General features: G+C 27.4%; 5 protein-coding genes across 5 annotated transcripts; 3 read left to right on the plus strand and 2 right to left on the minus strand.

Moving 5' to 3' along the window:
* On the plus strand, positions 1-1,300 carry BX663DRAFT_52338 (uncharacterized protein). The gene is made up of 3 exons (XM_051529512.1): positions 1-127; positions 245-463; positions 530-1,300. Exons 1-3 carry the CDS (start codon positions 7-9, stop codon positions 949-951), a joined length of 762 nt encoding a protein of 253 aa, XP_051382808.1. The 5' UTR covers positions 1-6; the 3' UTR covers positions 952-1,300.
* Positions 1,301-1,721: 421 nt separating this feature from the next.
* Positions 1,722-2,787, minus strand: BX663DRAFT_508551 (Mob1/phocein). Its single transcript, XM_051527499.1, has 4 exons — positions 2,465-2,787; positions 2,302-2,395; positions 2,082-2,209; positions 1,722-2,000 (listed from the first exon to the last, which is right to left on the minus strand). The coding sequence occupies exons 1-4, from the start codon at positions 2,541-2,543 to the stop codon at positions 1,753-1,755; spliced, it is 549 nt and encodes a 182-aa protein (XP_051382809.1). The 5' UTR covers positions 2,544-2,787; the 3' UTR covers positions 1,722-1,752.
* A 4,169-nt stretch (positions 2,788-6,956) lies between these two features.
* BX663DRAFT_508563 (RlpA-like double-psi beta-barrel-protein domain-containing protein-containing protein) lies at positions 6,957-7,568 on the plus strand. Its single transcript, XM_051527500.1, has one exon. It carries the CDS (start codon positions 7,027-7,029, stop codon positions 7,414-7,416), a length of 390 nt encoding a protein of 129 aa, XP_051382810.1. The 5' UTR covers positions 6,957-7,026; the 3' UTR covers positions 7,417-7,568.
* Positions 7,569-11,339: 3,771 nt separating this feature from the next.
* Positions 11,340-12,891, plus strand: BX663DRAFT_472350 (hemolysin-III related-domain-containing protein; the record flags this gene model as incomplete). Its single annotated transcript, XM_051524172.1, has 5 exons — positions 11,340-11,719; positions 11,886-12,015; positions 12,074-12,542; positions 12,649-12,749; positions 12,817-12,891. Exons 1-5 carry the CDS (start codon positions 11,415-11,417, stop codon positions 12,889-12,891), a joined length of 1,080 nt encoding a protein of 359 aa, XP_051382811.1. The 5' UTR covers positions 11,340-11,414.
* Positions 12,892-12,927: 36 nt separating this feature from the next.
* Positions 12,928-14,762, minus strand: BX663DRAFT_508565 (uncharacterized protein). The gene has a single exon (XM_051527501.1). It carries the CDS (start codon positions 14,656-14,658, stop codon positions 13,075-13,077), a length of 1,584 nt encoding a protein of 527 aa, XP_051382812.1. The 5' UTR covers positions 14,659-14,762; the 3' UTR covers positions 12,928-13,074.
* Positions 14,763-16,318: the final 1,556 nt, after the last annotated feature.

Consider the following 16,318-nt stretch of genomic DNA (forward strand, 5'->3'; position numbering starts at 1 on the left):
AATAAGATGTTACCATTTTTTTTTCCTATCCATATATGTTCATTGATTTATTTATTTTTAGATAAAACAGACTTGAGTACAAAGATAACTATTCGAGAAAAACTTCAAGAAGTTGAAGAAAGAGTTGGTATATTGAACTTGGTTGCTTCACAGAAGAAGAAGGAACAACAACACACAATAATAAATAATGAAGAAAATAATACCAAATTAATATCAAGTTCATTTATTATTTTATCTCGTATAGCATCTACTATAAATTCAGTCACTAACAAAGCTTATCAAGCAACAGTATCAACAACTGCAAATGACTCAAAGGAGATGTCCAAGTTTTCTTCCAATAATCTATCTACAGTATATATGGATGAAAGAGAAGATTCTATGACACGTTTTAAACGTTTTGGGCAATACATAATTAATGTTATTGTTACTTGCGCTATTTTAATAAAGCAAAGCCCTCTTCCAGGTAAGTACCAAAAAAAAAAAATCATAGCATTATCTCGGATAAATTCTAATAACAAACAATAAACAGATTTAATTTCGTTTATATTTGGTTATATAATTCAACTATTCTTATGGATTGATACCCAATATCATATTTTGGAGAAAGCTCAAGATGCTAGTATTCAATGTATCAAATTTGGTTTAGAAGCTGATGAACGTTATCATGTACATGAATTCTTAACGGAGGGCTTTTATATGTTGGTTACAGCAGGTTTAAAAGTTGCAATAGCCTATAAAGAAACGCCTCGTTATAAAGACAATCCCACTACCAAATATCAATATACGAACTATCAGAAGCAAACAAATTCAACTAATAAAGTTGATAATAGCATCACTAATATGTGTGATTTATTGTCGAACCATAAGAATAACTCCCAATGCACAAAATTTCCTATCACTAACTCAACTTCTTCTACTTCTTCTACTTCTTGGGCCTGGCTATCATGGTAAAAAACTACCTCATTGCCTTAAATGCATGTCTATTTCATTATATTTTATATTGTATATTATCAAAATTAATAAGTCCGTTTTTTTTTTTTTTTTTTTTTTGTTATATATATGTGTATATAGATGTGTATATAGATGTCTATATGTATACATATTTGTATTTATATAATTACGGCCCCTTGAGAAAGATATACAGTAGGGGAAGGGGAACACTAAATGGTAATAATCATAATCATCATAAAAGTCATGGCTCTTTCTCCAAAAGAATAATAAAGATAATTAAGGTTTTGAACATAAAAATATGGAATATATTTGTAACTACTTAAAGAACTTGAAATATAAAGCATTTTACTACAGACCAGATATATAATATTATTTATGATAACAATGAGTTGTATATGCATATTTATATATATATAAAAAAAAAATAAGGTAATTATCCTAATGACACTTTTACCTATTATGTCAAGAAGCTTCAATACTTTAATAAACTTTGTTCGTATACTCGTGTTATAAACAATACAATTCATAGTCAGTAACTGTTATACAAAGCATATATCAAGTGCATTTCTTAATATGCAATATAGACTTCTGATACTTTTCTCATCTTTAAATTCATACTTTATATATATATGTATGTATGTATGTATGTATGTATGTATGTATGTATATATTATATTTTATGTTTAAAGAGACAGTATAAAATATATTACTTGTAATAATAAAATATAGAAATTTAGCTTATTACACATAAAAAAAAAAAAAAAATAAAATAAAAACAAAAAAAATAAAAGGGTTTATTTATTAACAAATGACACCATTCTTCAACATAATATCAATAAGCTCACTTAAAGGCTGGACTTCCTTTTTATCAAGTAAATCAAATTCCCTTGCAAAAGATATAAAATGAGCAAAAAGAGAATTGAAATGTGGGTCTTCATTTAGACATAATACTTTATCATAATGCTCATGATAAATATGTGCAAACAATTTAAACATTTGACTAAACATTTTTTTCACAATCGAAGGTAATTCACGTGGAAAATCGGACCCTTAATGATATTAACAAAAGTAGCAATTTAGTTGTCATGGTTATATTATGTAATAGAAACATAAAAAAAAAAAATAATTACCTGCTTTGGTTGGAAAAACGGATTCATCATCCAGAATACTTTGTAAACTGCTTGTCATATAATCAATGTATTGAGGAGCTGGTAATCTCACTTTTTTTGATATAGAATCTGACCATGTATATTCAATGCTGTACATATATACACATATATTGATATCAGTATGCTATACTCATGATAGATTTTTTTTTATGCGTAACTTTTATATATGTTATGTATTTACCCTGGACCAGCAGACATTGTTGGACATGTCTGAGAAGTACAAAAATAGGTAATAGATCCATAAAATAAGTTTATATGATTAAAGAATTCAAATGCTATGAACATCTAATTAATGAATATAAATGAAGAAAAAAAGAAAAGAAAAATGCTTTACTATTATATACCATGAAATGCTAGCCATTCATTAATGTCAACATATCTCGGTAATTCCGTAATGGTCTTAAAATTGCCCCTCACAAGCATATTATTTACATTAAAGTGAGATAAATATAATGGTTTTGGTTGATGCTGTGAATAATTACTATTGTTGGTTGCTAAAGATGACGATGACGAAGATGCTGATTTATGTTTTGATGTCTTATTTCCCTTTTTACCAAAGCTAATTATTATATGTGTTAAGAGAGGAGAGAAAAAAAAAGAGAGAGAGAGAAGGGGGAGAAGAAGAAGGGTTAATATTTTACTTGTATTTACACTATTACTGTCTTCCTTGCTTCTTTACCTAAAGCCAAGAAAATTCATCATTTTACAGTGATAAAAAGAAAAAGATACAAAATATACATGGACACAAATAGAGTTTATTTTTTAATTTTTTTTTTTTTTTTTTTTTTTTTTTGACAAATAAAAAATTCTGATTTTTATTTATTTTTTTATAAAAATAGAACTATTAAACATTTTTTATTTATTTCAGGCTAAATAACGGCACATGTAAGCCGAAAAAATTCAAATGTATCCAAGAACTTTGCTTTTTAATTAACATGATTAAGGAGGCAAAAATAAAAAAAAAATAAAAAAGTAATTTACTGTTGAAAGGGTAAAAAACAAAGTAAAATAAGTAAGAAAAAATCAATGGATATATATTATGTGGTTGGCGAACTATCTACCTTGGAATTGGAAGAGAATATGGTATGATAAATGTAATTATATTCTTATCTAATGAACCAGTTTTTCAATAATAAAAAAATAAAATAAAAAAAGAATAGCTAAAAGGTTTTTATTCAAAAGGGAAGAAAGGAGGAGTCTTGAACTATTTTAAGCATTTGAAACTAAAAATGCATTTGTTTACAATGAACAGTTTTCTTCTATATAATAAGCTATGAGAGATAATGGAAGCATTAGGTAGAAAGCCAACTGAATCATTACTATTTAGTTATTGCTAATAATAAATATACAGATTACACCAAATAATAAAGAGTAGCTTTAATAGATTTGCTTTTTTTTGACTTTTTTTTTAATATTGTATCGTTCAATATTACTTAATTAATAGAAATTGGTCATTATCAATATTAATTTAATATGCCATTTCTATAGTATTCTATGAATACTTTAAGTTGTTCCTAATTTCAGGCTTTCATAAATGATTCAACTGACACCTAGTAGCCTGAATGTTGTCTACAAAAAGGCTTTTCGGTATTTAGTTTGCTGTTGACTATCGTTCGGAAGATAATTGGAAATTGAGATGTGGTGTCAAAATTCACATTTACTATTAGGAGTAGCATAACTGCAAGAGACCTCAAAAGCTAACTATTCTTAACTTTCTTTGAATATTTTATGCGATTTATAAAGAAAGGTACAATTTAAATTTATCAAGGTCATTATTGGCCTACAAGATCCCCAAGTTTTGCAGTACTGTATATGCTACTCGAAAACAAAAAAAAAAAAAAAAAAAAAAAAAAAAATACTTGGTAATAATAAATTTCGTATTTAGCGCTATATCTTTTAATTCTATTGGTAAAAATACTGCTATACCTTGAATATTATTACAAATATTTAGTTTTTCATGTACAAGACTATGTAGAAATCAAACTATTATCTTTATAATGAAGATTTATTTATTTACATTGACTCTTTTCATTTGATTTCTATAATATTCATATAACAAGTTCTTTTTTTATGACTGTTTAAACAAAAAAGTCCAAATATAATTGTCCTCCTTAGTAGTCTTCGTTATCTATCTTTTATTTTACTTTTAATTATAAAGTAAAAATAAAATATGAATAAAGAACATTTAAAAGTTAGAAAAAGTGTAAAAGATACTTCTATAATATGATAAATATATTTTAATGGATTTCAACAAATAAAGTTCTGTCGAGATGGTATAAAGCAATTGTAGCTGAAGATATGTTATAAAACTCATCACAGGTATATATTCCATTGAATCGTATTCAGTTGACTCATCAAACTGGCTGCAAATCTCTCATGTATTCCAAAATGTATCATATCCTGATTCTTTTTGACTAATCCTTAGCTAAGGTATTCATTCTGAATAAAGATTCGATTTAAAACTTTAAGGGGAATATTTTTACAGTTGATATTTTCATTATATCATCTTTTTTTTTTTTTTTTTTTTTGAAAACTATGTTTAAGCAGCTTTCAACTTTGAATTAGTAGAATAAAAAATTAAAAGGCGAATATTCAACGATTAGCAGTTTACGTCTACAAGGTTAAAAATATGGCATATGAATATAGAATAGAAAACATAGGCTTTGTTGATTTAAAAATAAAATAACTTATATTAACACTGATTACTAGTTTTGAAGTAATTTATTGTTCTTTAAATTATTATATTATCATTGCCTTTTCTTTTATCTAAACATATCTATAAGATAGTCATTTCTAATATCCATACAATACAACGTATAATTCTTTTACATTTGTCATTAGTTCTAGACTAAAAGATTTACATCTTATTTTTAGAACTGAAACTTTCTTACTTTTTTTTTTTATAAAGAAGATAATGCTTCTTTATCATAAATCAAACAGGTCTATCTTCAAATATTGATTGGGTATAGCTCAAAAAATTGCTATAATATAATGTTGCATATATTAGTATAGATATGAAACATACAATAATATAACAGATAGTAGGCAATGATGTGACTGATAACTTTACAGTCAAACTATATACCTCATGTATAAATGCATGTGTGCTTTCTGTTTATATAAGCAGGTAAAGCTATACATTCCAACTATTTTATATCATAGGATGCTTTAGAGTATGACGTATTTAGCCATATAACAGTAACATTAACCTAGCATCAATAATATGCTTTTTTTTTTATAACGGCGCAATATGCACACACAATTTTCAAATATTCGATATTATTCTTTTTTTTTTTCAACTAAGTAAAACTTAAGACTAAAAAAAAGGGGGGAATCTATTATGATTAAAATTTAATGATTATAATTCAAATAAAGTAAATAAAACTTTAATTCCATCTTTTTTTGACGCGTTTTTTTTTTTTGTGTGTGTGTGTGTGTCTATTTTTTTATGATATGATTCCATCAATTATTTAATAAAATTGAATGAAATTACTTGAGACCATATGAATTAAATAATTGTTGTCTATTTCTTATTGTTAATCCTTGACAGCAGTTTCTCCAAACACATAATACAATAGTTTTGGTGTTAAATTAATTTGTTAATGGTCGGGGATACCTAACATTTGTTTATAGCCTATTCTGCATTTTGATTGATAACATACGTCCTCTCCATTCTCCCCGTCCCCCGAAGAAACAGACCAACAAATACATTCAATTTGCTGATCTTTTGTCTTTTCACTTGAAAAATCAAAATAATAAACCATAAAGTCAAAATTACTTTTTTTTTTCTGACTTTAAAAATGACAGCAGCCGTTAAAAAAAAAATTAGTCTTTCTGCATATCACAGAAATGTAATAAAAAAAATACAAAAATGCAAAAATACAAAAATAACAATATAATCTGAATGTATTAGCTTGTATATGAATTCAAAAGAAGAAAAAAAAGGAGCTGGATGAAATAAGAGATATATACAATCTCTTCTATTACGAAGATGTTTCAAATACAAAATATTCTCATACATATATTCCTGACCCACATATTTTAAGATGATCTTCAATAATAATAAGAAATGTAAGTTTTCAAGTCCGAGAAATGGGGTTTCAGTTATTACCAAAAAAGTAAATTTAAGCTTTTCTTTATCACGAAGAGAAATGTTTACATCGACTACAACTTAAGGAAAGAGAGAACGTGAGTAAGGTAGTCTCTTAATTATTGCTCTTATAGTAAATTCATAAGAAATAGGGTTTAAAACCTAATAAATGATGAAAAAAAAAGTTACAGAAACCTTCTTCGATTATCATCATTATGATTGTATTATACAGTAAGATACTGCTGCTTGTCTCACTTGATATCAAAATAAGATAAACTTTGAAAACAATAATACATATACACTGACCTATTTTATTTTTCTTCTTATATAAATGTATATATTCTAACAAGCTCAATACTTAGCATTACATAACAACTAACAAAATGTCATTCAGATAACTTTTTTAATGATACTCATTATTTATTGCAGCGTAAAAATACAAACAATATTTGATAGACACCCTAAAAATTACAGTAAGAATTGATGATCCGAATATTTGTTGAGTAATAATAATAAAAAAAAAAGTTACGGGCCCTTCTTTGCTATAATATATAATGGGCTTATCTCCGATTCACTTAGAAACACGTATTGTACCTTATTAAAGAAGAAGAGGAAGGGAGAGGAAGATAAAAGATGGTTTTTTTTTTCATATAAATATAGGACATAAATTTTCATTCTATCTCATATCTTTTCATATTTAATTCGTTTCTTTTCTCTTTTTTTTTTCATACAACAACAAAAAAAAAAAAAAAAAAAAAAAAAAAAAAAACGCTGGCCGTACTGCATTAATTAAGAAATATTTACTTTACATTTAAAATGCTTCGTATTACTTCTATCTTTATGATTATAGCCGCTTTATTGGCTTTCTTCACTATCACTCAGGCTGCTGTTATCGAAAAACGTGGGTCTTATTCTGGTCATGCTACATTTTATTCTGTTAAAAAATCTGGTAAACCTTCTTGTGGTGGTAAATATAACAATAACGATTTAGTTGTCGCACTTTCCCATAAGCGTATGCCTAAAGGTCATGGTAAGCCCTGCGGCAAGAAGATTAGAGTAAAGGGCCCTAAAGGTTCTGTCAGAGTTAAGGTTGTTGATACTTGTGCTGGATGCAGCAAGAATCATATTGATCTTTCACCGAAGGCTTTCGAAAAGATTGCCAAGAAGAAAACCGGTAGAGTTGACGTTACCTGGTCTTTTGAGTAAATCAGAGGGGTGGTCTTTTTTTTTTCTCAAGTCTTTGCAACATCTCTTTTCTAATATCTTTATACATACATATATATATATATATATATATACACTTATATTCCTTCGATTTTAACATAGCTAGTATTATATTCAGCATATTGTTTATGTACATATATTCCCCTTTTTTCATATTGATATTATAAAATAAATAAATTTGAACTGTGTCTCGATTTACTTCTTGGAATATTAGGATGTGAATTAAAGATTGTTTGGGGGAGAAGAGTAGCCTTTTTCTATCTCCGTATATATCGCTTGTTTTTTTTTGAGAATGTTTTAGATATTACAACTACGATACAACAGTTTGTAGTAATCAGAACAAACACATTCACTTTCATAGTATTTAACTTTATTTAATAGCGTTTGTTAAAATATCTTATCATCATATATATATATATATATATATAAATATTTGTTATCTTTCAAAGTCTGATTATAAAGAAAAAAAAAAGACATTATGATAATTGACGTAAATATTTAGTATTAGAAGATAAGACGAAAAAATCGGAAATGTGTCTCCTTGAGATCCTTCATTAATATCAAAAAAGGATAATAGGAAGATTTATAGGTCACACCATGTATGTAATAAAAAAATAAATAACGATAAATGCCAATAAGATAGCTATAATGTGTCATGATATTAAAACAAAGCAGCCCAAGTAATGTCAATTGTACAACATGCAAGTAACTATTACTACTAATTATAATCTTCTTTATATATTTGTATATCAAAGTAAGTGTAATCTAACTCAATATGACTCAGAATTAAGGCTAAATACGACAGGCATAAGCCATATCTATCTTTTTTTCTTACATAGATTTTTTTTTAAAAGAAAAAAAGAATATATTCATTAATAATATAATAGCTATTCCAGATGACACATAAATTTTAAAGCTCAATATTGTCTTTTAACTATTCGATATAGAAGAGTCTTATAATCATGCAATTTCTTAGTCAGCCAATAACTGAGTCAATATATAAAATATAGAATAAGATGCTATCCTATTGCACAAAAAAGTAATGTATGCATATAACACGAAGATAGTTTTTGTTATTTTATAGTTCTTTTATCACAGTTATAAATTAAAAGCGAATACGCATACGCGTTGGGGGATTATTCTTTTTTTATTATTTAAGCTTTAGTCTACAATCTCATATTAAAAATAATCAGAAATATGTTAGATCTGGTCCTTTTTATTTTCTAGAGCAAATACAATTATGGTGGAATAATACTTTAGATGAAAGTTAACTCTAGTTATGCATATAGTATATAGAATCAAGTACTAGTAATTTAAACCACCATAAGTAACTTATTATTTTAGTAACTTTACAGAATATTCAATCTCAAACTTATTTACAAATTACGTTTAAATAACATTCATAAAACCCATTTGAGTACATAATAAAATAAAAACCTTTTAATAGTCAAGGAGGAGAGGAAAGGTAACGAAGGGAGAACTATGTTTTCAAATACTAGATTAATTACTACATAACTATTCGGTCAAGCTAATACAAAGAGAAGAAAGGAGTTACCATGGTGAAGGTAATCATGTTCTTCAAAAATAAGTATGCAATATAACGTAGACCCAGCAAGTAATTCATACAGGAGTAGAGAAATTGTTTCATACGATAAATAGCTTCTCTATGTTTGTTAGGAAGGTGACAAATTATAAAAAAATCGGCCACGGTGCTAGGTATTTGTAATCGGTGGTGTATATCCAGATAGACAGTAACATGAGACCAAATATGCTTATCATTTGGATGAAAGATACAAGATTTTGGGATACCACCAAGCAACTAACTAAGATGCTAGTGTAAAACACAATTATATTTAGCCCGAGCCATAGATAACCAAAGGACAGGATCAATGGTGAATGACAGGTGGGTAAAAGAACCGAATGAGACAAGTGGAATCGTCTATCAAGCTGGTCATCTAGGAAATTTCGACAAAAAAAAATTGAAATGTACTACAGCCGATATTATCAGCATTGGCTGTACAGAATTGACATAATATGTATTTGGAAAGTTTATACCATTGAGAGTTATTGACTGGAATACGTAAAAAAAAAAAAAAAAAGGACATGAATTTGATCAATAGCATATCATCTGGGAGGCTTAAGGAATGAAATAGAGGTTTTGCTTGTATACAGGTAGACTCGCTCTTTCATTGTGGGCTAGTGGACCAGATAAGAGCCACCACCAAAAATATGTCCAAAACAGTGATTTTGACAAGATTCAAGCTTTTTTAGGAGAGCAGTAAAGATAAAACTGACAGCTAGACTATATTCAAGTTGGAATTGGACAATTTGAGCATAAAAATGATCGGAAAGAAGACGTTCAAATCTTTACAAATTACAGCATTTTTGAGCAAAACTGACATTAGTTAAAAAAAAATAATAATACATGAATAAACAAACACTATAAATTTAAATAGAAGCATAAATAGAATTAGATGAAATAAAACTAGTTTTTAGACATGTTCACCTATAAAAATCAGAATTTTCTGCTAGGAAAAAACATGCTTGAGACGGTGATATTGTTGTTTTTTGATGAGAGAATGTAGAAGGGTGATCTTGACCAGGTATTATCTCGTTAGAGGTTTGATAGCTATTTTTTCGCAGCATTTTAATCACGTTGACACAGCATTCTGCAACTTTGACAAGCTAAGAAGACATCATACTAGCTTATTTTTGTAGATAAAGAATTCCTTTCAAAGCATGATGAATAATAGGTCTATTTTTCTTATACAAGCAAATGTGTTAAATTAGTGTTAACAGAGCAGGAATACTGAATTAATTTAGTAATTCTACATTTATTTATAGTGACTACAACTAAATCACTACATCTTTATCCATTCAACACATCTTTCCACAATATGTTGGTAACTCCTATTTAAACAGTTTTAAACTTGACAGTATCTTTATTAGACATTCTATTCCCAAAGGCTATAACTGGAATTTTCAAATTATCTTTATAAAAAAAAATAGTATCTAATACATACTTCCTTTGTTTACTATACACTGAGCATATGACAGTTTACAAAATAATTGAGTTTATTTTTTACCTGATCTCTTTTATAACTTGGGAAGTTTCAGAGGGGTTTTTATTTTTATTTTTTTTCTAATCTTTTTGTATTTTTTTCTTTTCTATTTTATTTTTTATCTCTATTTAATAAAATATTAAGCATTTATTACCTAGCATGTTGTGTACCTTGGCACAAGAAAAAAACATACGACTGAAGTGCTTGATCTATTAAAGGATAATTTCTTTTAAAAACTTTTCCAGATAATTTTAATATGGTTTATCAGTAGTGTGCTCATTGGGTTTAAATTTCATTAAAATGTATTTGTGCCTTCATTTTTGAATTCCGTTGTAGATCAAGTTTCTCCCTTTTTATTTACTATATTTGTATATATACCATGATTATTAACTACTGTTGTTATTACATAAGTTTACTTTATATACATTAAAGAAAAAAAAATGTAATGCTCAATACATGCTTATTATATTACATAAAAAAAATATATACATCTAAATGATAAATACAACCTTAAATCTTTATTAAAGGAAATTATATATAAAGTATTCTTTTGTCTTGACGTAGTAGTACTTTTTTTTATACGAGTCTTTTGATTCATCATATACAGCTATAAACCTGACATTATACATATAAACGATGATATAATAAGCAGATCAGTTATCCATGTGAAAGTACATGACACCACATGTTTTAATAACGCTGTGACGTTTAGTGGAATATTTTCAGTGTACAATACTATCTTTCTGTACCATTATCTGATTGGACGGGTCAAAGAGAAATAAAATAAAATCTTACCAACGAAAAAAAAAAATAATAATAGAACTTTATTTTCTTTTTATTTTATTTTATTTTATTTTATTTTAAAAAGATTAATACTACTATAACTGATATAGATAGATCAAACAATATTACAGGACGATGAGATCAAAGACTCATAAGGAGCATCAAATGTTAAACGATATGAATGCTTCAGTATCATCTAGTAGATCAATATCGACTCAATCATGTAAAAATCGCTCAAGATCTCAATCCATAAAAGAGACAGTGAGCCAAAAGTTTAAAGAAATGGAACATGCAGATACAACTGGATTTATACAATACATGGATGACCAAGTTCACGACACATGGGATAATGCAAAAGCAGCTATGGTTGGAGCACAAAGATTATTGCAATTTCATGAATTACCCAAAGAATGGCAAGAAAATGAATATATTTTGTCTGGGTATTGTCCTTTTTTTTTTAGTATAGTTTAGTTTTAGTTTTGGCTTTAGTTTCCCTCTTTCCTTTAATCCCAACCCCTTACACACATAATTAGTCGAATATTCCCCCCTTTTATTAATTACTATCATATCATGGTGCACTAAAGTTTTGATATTTCTTATTATTAGTTATCGTTTTTATCAAAGTAGTCAAGCATGTCTTCGGTCTATATTTATGTTACATAATGAAACGATAAACATATGGAGTCATTTAATTGGATTTATATGTATGCTTTGTCTCAGTATTTATGGATTTAATGTAAGGAAGAATTTTAATATAACAATATATATTCATGTATTTATTTATTTATTTATAGATTCATTTTCCAGATGCTACATTGAATGATTGTATTATTTTTATAACATTTTGTGCTGCAGCCTTAAAATGTTTATTTTGCTCATCCATCTATCACACATTTATTTGCCATGCGCATCATCAAGTAAAATCATTTACAGCAACTTTAGATTATATGGGTATTTCATTTCTGATTACAGCCTCAGTTCTTGTAACAGAATATTATGGATATTATTGTCGTCCCATTATACGTACTCGATATATGTTATTTACAGCTGCTATTGGAGCAATAGGTGTCCTTGCACCTTTTCTTAAAAGATGGGATACAAAGGAGTTTAGACCTTTTCGTATTGTTGTATTTGTATCTATGGCTGTTTCTAGCGCTTTACCCGTATTTCATTTAGTATATTTAAATGGATTCATGAGAACATGGTATTTTTTTGAGTTAGCTGCTATCAGTGTAGCTATGTATAGCCTAGGAGTTATTGTTTGTAAGTTCTATTTTTTTTTAAATAAATATATATATATATATGTATATATCGTACATGTCCTTTTTCTTTTCTTAACTAATATATATATATATATATCATATAATAGATGCAAATCGATTTCCTGAAAAATTTTATCCTGGAAAATTTGATTTAGCAGGATTAACAAGTCATGCTATATGGCATATGTTTGTATGTTTGGGTATATTTGTAAGTTTTATTTTTTCTTTTATAAAAAAAAAAGGAAAGTAAAACTGATATATTTATTCGTATGTAGTTTCATTATTTAGCCTCTTTGCGCTTTTATGCTAATAGATATAGTTACGGTTGTAATATTAGACCAAGACCTTAGATAACTTATTATTATATATATATGAATATATAAATATTTATTCATATCTTTTTCTCATGATATTATACTTGTTATAAATTTATTTAATAATAAAACGGAAAATATGTAATATTGTATAATTTAAATAAAGTATTTGCTATTAAAAAAAAAAGAAAAGGAGGGAGGAAAGGTAATCCTGTTATTTCATATGACAGAATGATGATTTGAAGCAAAATTGGAACTTGTTTCAATAAGATAATCAGTATGATCAAGAAACAATTGTAAATCTTTAAAATAATCAGGACCAACTGTAATAGACGAAAGATCTTCTACATAAAAATGATCTTTAAAGTCTTGCAGAGAAGGAGATTCATGATCTTCTACAATAATTGAAAAGTATTTTCGTTTCTCATAGATTGGGTCAATCATATTGTAAGAATATAAGAACTGAAAGGCCTTTTCTTTAGATCTAGGTGACGGCACTGGAAAATAGATACGTAATTCACCTTGACGAGCAACGACTCGAAATTTACCGTGTCTTTGCAAGTTGTCAAGTAATTTCAATACATAGTTGATATGAATTTGATATTCATATGCCATCGCTTCTATCCCATCAATGAATGAGCTAGTTAAGCTTTGTGTTGACCAATCATGATGATTGTTATTCAAGAATTGTAAAGTGTCCAAGGTGATTAGGATATAGACAGATGTTGATTTATCATGTTGAACTTCTTTATTTTTTATGGACGCTGTCAGTGGTAGTAGCTGATCATTCATTTTTTCCACATGATGCGGATTAGGTTTAACACTATGTTTAGTGTCAGTAATATATAGCTTATTATTTGTTATATCGTTATTATGTAATGAAGATAGGTCATCATGATGAAGAATAGATTCCAATAATGGCTGATTGTTCATATGACAGTAATGAGTCTTTTCGGTTGAACAAGAAACGGGCTGATTTTGTTGAATCAATAAATTAGAGGTATTATTATTATTTGCCTTCATATTTTCATCTTCTTCTTGCTTAATCATACACTCCTCAACCTGAGTAGAAGCAAAAATACGATTATAATAAGACTGTATATATGCGCTATCGCTACTTTCTTCATCAATAGATGAATTCGATAAGGAATAGAATAGAGAAGATGTTTTAAACGATTGCGTTTGCTGTTTCTCATTTAAATCTGACTGCTGATTCATTTTATTACCAGCAGATGAAAAGATACGAGTAAAAATTGGATTGCTTTGCCCATTTGCCATCGGATTGGCTGTGTTTTGAAATAGGTTTGCATATGGGTGTTTAGTAGTTGAAAATTGTCGAGCAAACGCTGGAGTACGACCTATGTTAGTAGTACGAGAAAATCCCCAAGTTGTAAATAGAGTGGTAGGGACACTTCCAGGAGCAGAAGAAGAGGAGGACATCATCATTGTACGAAATTGTTGTTGTTGTCGTCCAATAGAGGATGTAACCCCTATGCGTCGATGAAGTGTAGGGGAAGAAAACACTTTAACGATAGGAAATCGATGCTGAATCAGCTTAAGGAGTGTTTTCTCATTTGCAGACATACTCCATTGAACTGTTGCCTGAAAATTGTTTTGCTGCAATAATGTACGATGAATATTTGAAAACCCATAAACTGCTTGCTGCGAGATAGTAGGAAAAAGATCTGTTATCTGCTGCGATGATGATGGATGATTTGATATTGTAACCAGCTCCGATATTTTTGTTTGCAAAAAATGTCGAAGCTGGTGAAAAGATACAAATATCTTTGATGGTCGTAGCATTCACTGCTTGGGATATTTTGTACTTTATACAAACAGCTTAATAAAAAAAAAATAAAAAAAATAAAATAAAAAAAAATAAAAGGATTTGAAATTTTAAAGTTATAAATTTCTTGGGGGAGAAAGAAGTTCATGTGACGTGCTAAAAGAATAACAGATATCCAATTATATGCTAATCTACTGGTGGTGCATTAAAATATAACTATTTGTTAAAAAGAAATTTGATATATTCAATTTATAGTTTTCTTATTTAAACTTGAATGTTGAATAATATTTGGTCTTAGATTGAAAAAAGCGTTGTCAGGGGTAAATTTTATTTTATTTACGCTCATGCCAACGAATATGTCAGATAAATAAATAAATAAATAATAAAAAAAAGTAAATAAATAGATGAGATGATTTTGAAAGTAATTAATTATTCATAGCATTTTTTTTTAAGACCACTTTCAGATTGGAGGAGATTATTGCCGAGGAGGTTAAGATTGATCGTCAATAAAATTAGTTCAAAAGAGGAGAAAGCGATTTTATTTTATTTTATTTTTTTAAGCTAACCGATTCAAAAATATTTTCCAAAAACTTCCAAATCGAAGATTTTCATTTATAATAAAAAATTATCTAATGCTTGATAATTAAACTACATTTTATTTCGTACTACTTCAACAAGGAAGAAAGTTCTCAAAGATTATTTATGTTTTACGTTCATACTAATTATTACCTTATAGTCTTCTTTAAAAAAGACATCAAAAAGAGCAGGGTACATATGAATGAACTACTAGTATTGCATATTATCATGACATACTTTTTTTTTCTCTTTTTTTATTGATTGATAATTGTATTTCGTTATAATATTATGATGAGTTCGGAATAATAAATAACTTATATATCTATTATATATTGTAGAAACTGGTATCAATGCAATAAATATTTTGAACTCGAAGCTTTTTATAAATGAATTAAATTTAGTTTATTCTTTTAGAGGAAAGAAAATAATAATAATAATAATAACAGAATTATTATACGTAATCATAAAATCTATCCGCAAATAAAAATTTTTTTATTACATTTCGTAACTAATGTAACACTTTAGATTTTAACGAACCCTGATTTAAGTAGTACAAATATGAACTATATTTATTTAAAGAAAATTAACTTCAAAAGCGATCTACGAAAAACGATCGATAAAAAACGAAAAACAAAGGATTATATTTACTATATGAATGGGAGACTATAGTTTAGTTGAACTGTTAACTTGTGTTTTTATGCAGTATATATATAATTCGAAAAACCAAAACAAAATAAAAAAAATCCCATTACTAAATTATTCTTAAGACTATTTAAGGACATTAAAGAAATAGTAGGCTTATTACGCTTACTAACTATTATATTTATTCAAATAATTAATCACAGCCTTATTCTATTTCATTAAATGAAACATTACATATACTGAGCCTCCCCCCTTTTTTTTTTGGTTATCTTAAAAAGAAAAGAAGAAAGGAAAAAACATAACAGTAACAATTCACACGGCGTGATTCATTTTCAACACAAAATTATAATATCTGATTGTAATAATAATCATAGCCATGATAATTATTTATCCCGCATATAATCTATAAACGACAGTTCTTTTTTCTTCTTCTTCTTCTTCTTCTTCTTTGATAACATT

Source organism: Cokeromyces recurvatus (genome assembly GCF_025118155.1).
Source record: "Cokeromyces recurvatus strain NRRL 2243 chromosome Unknown BX663scaffold_12, whole genome shotgun sequence".
Lineage (NCBI taxonomy): Eukaryota > Fungi > Mucoromycota > Mucoromycetes > Mucorales > Mucoraceae > Cokeromyces > Cokeromyces recurvatus.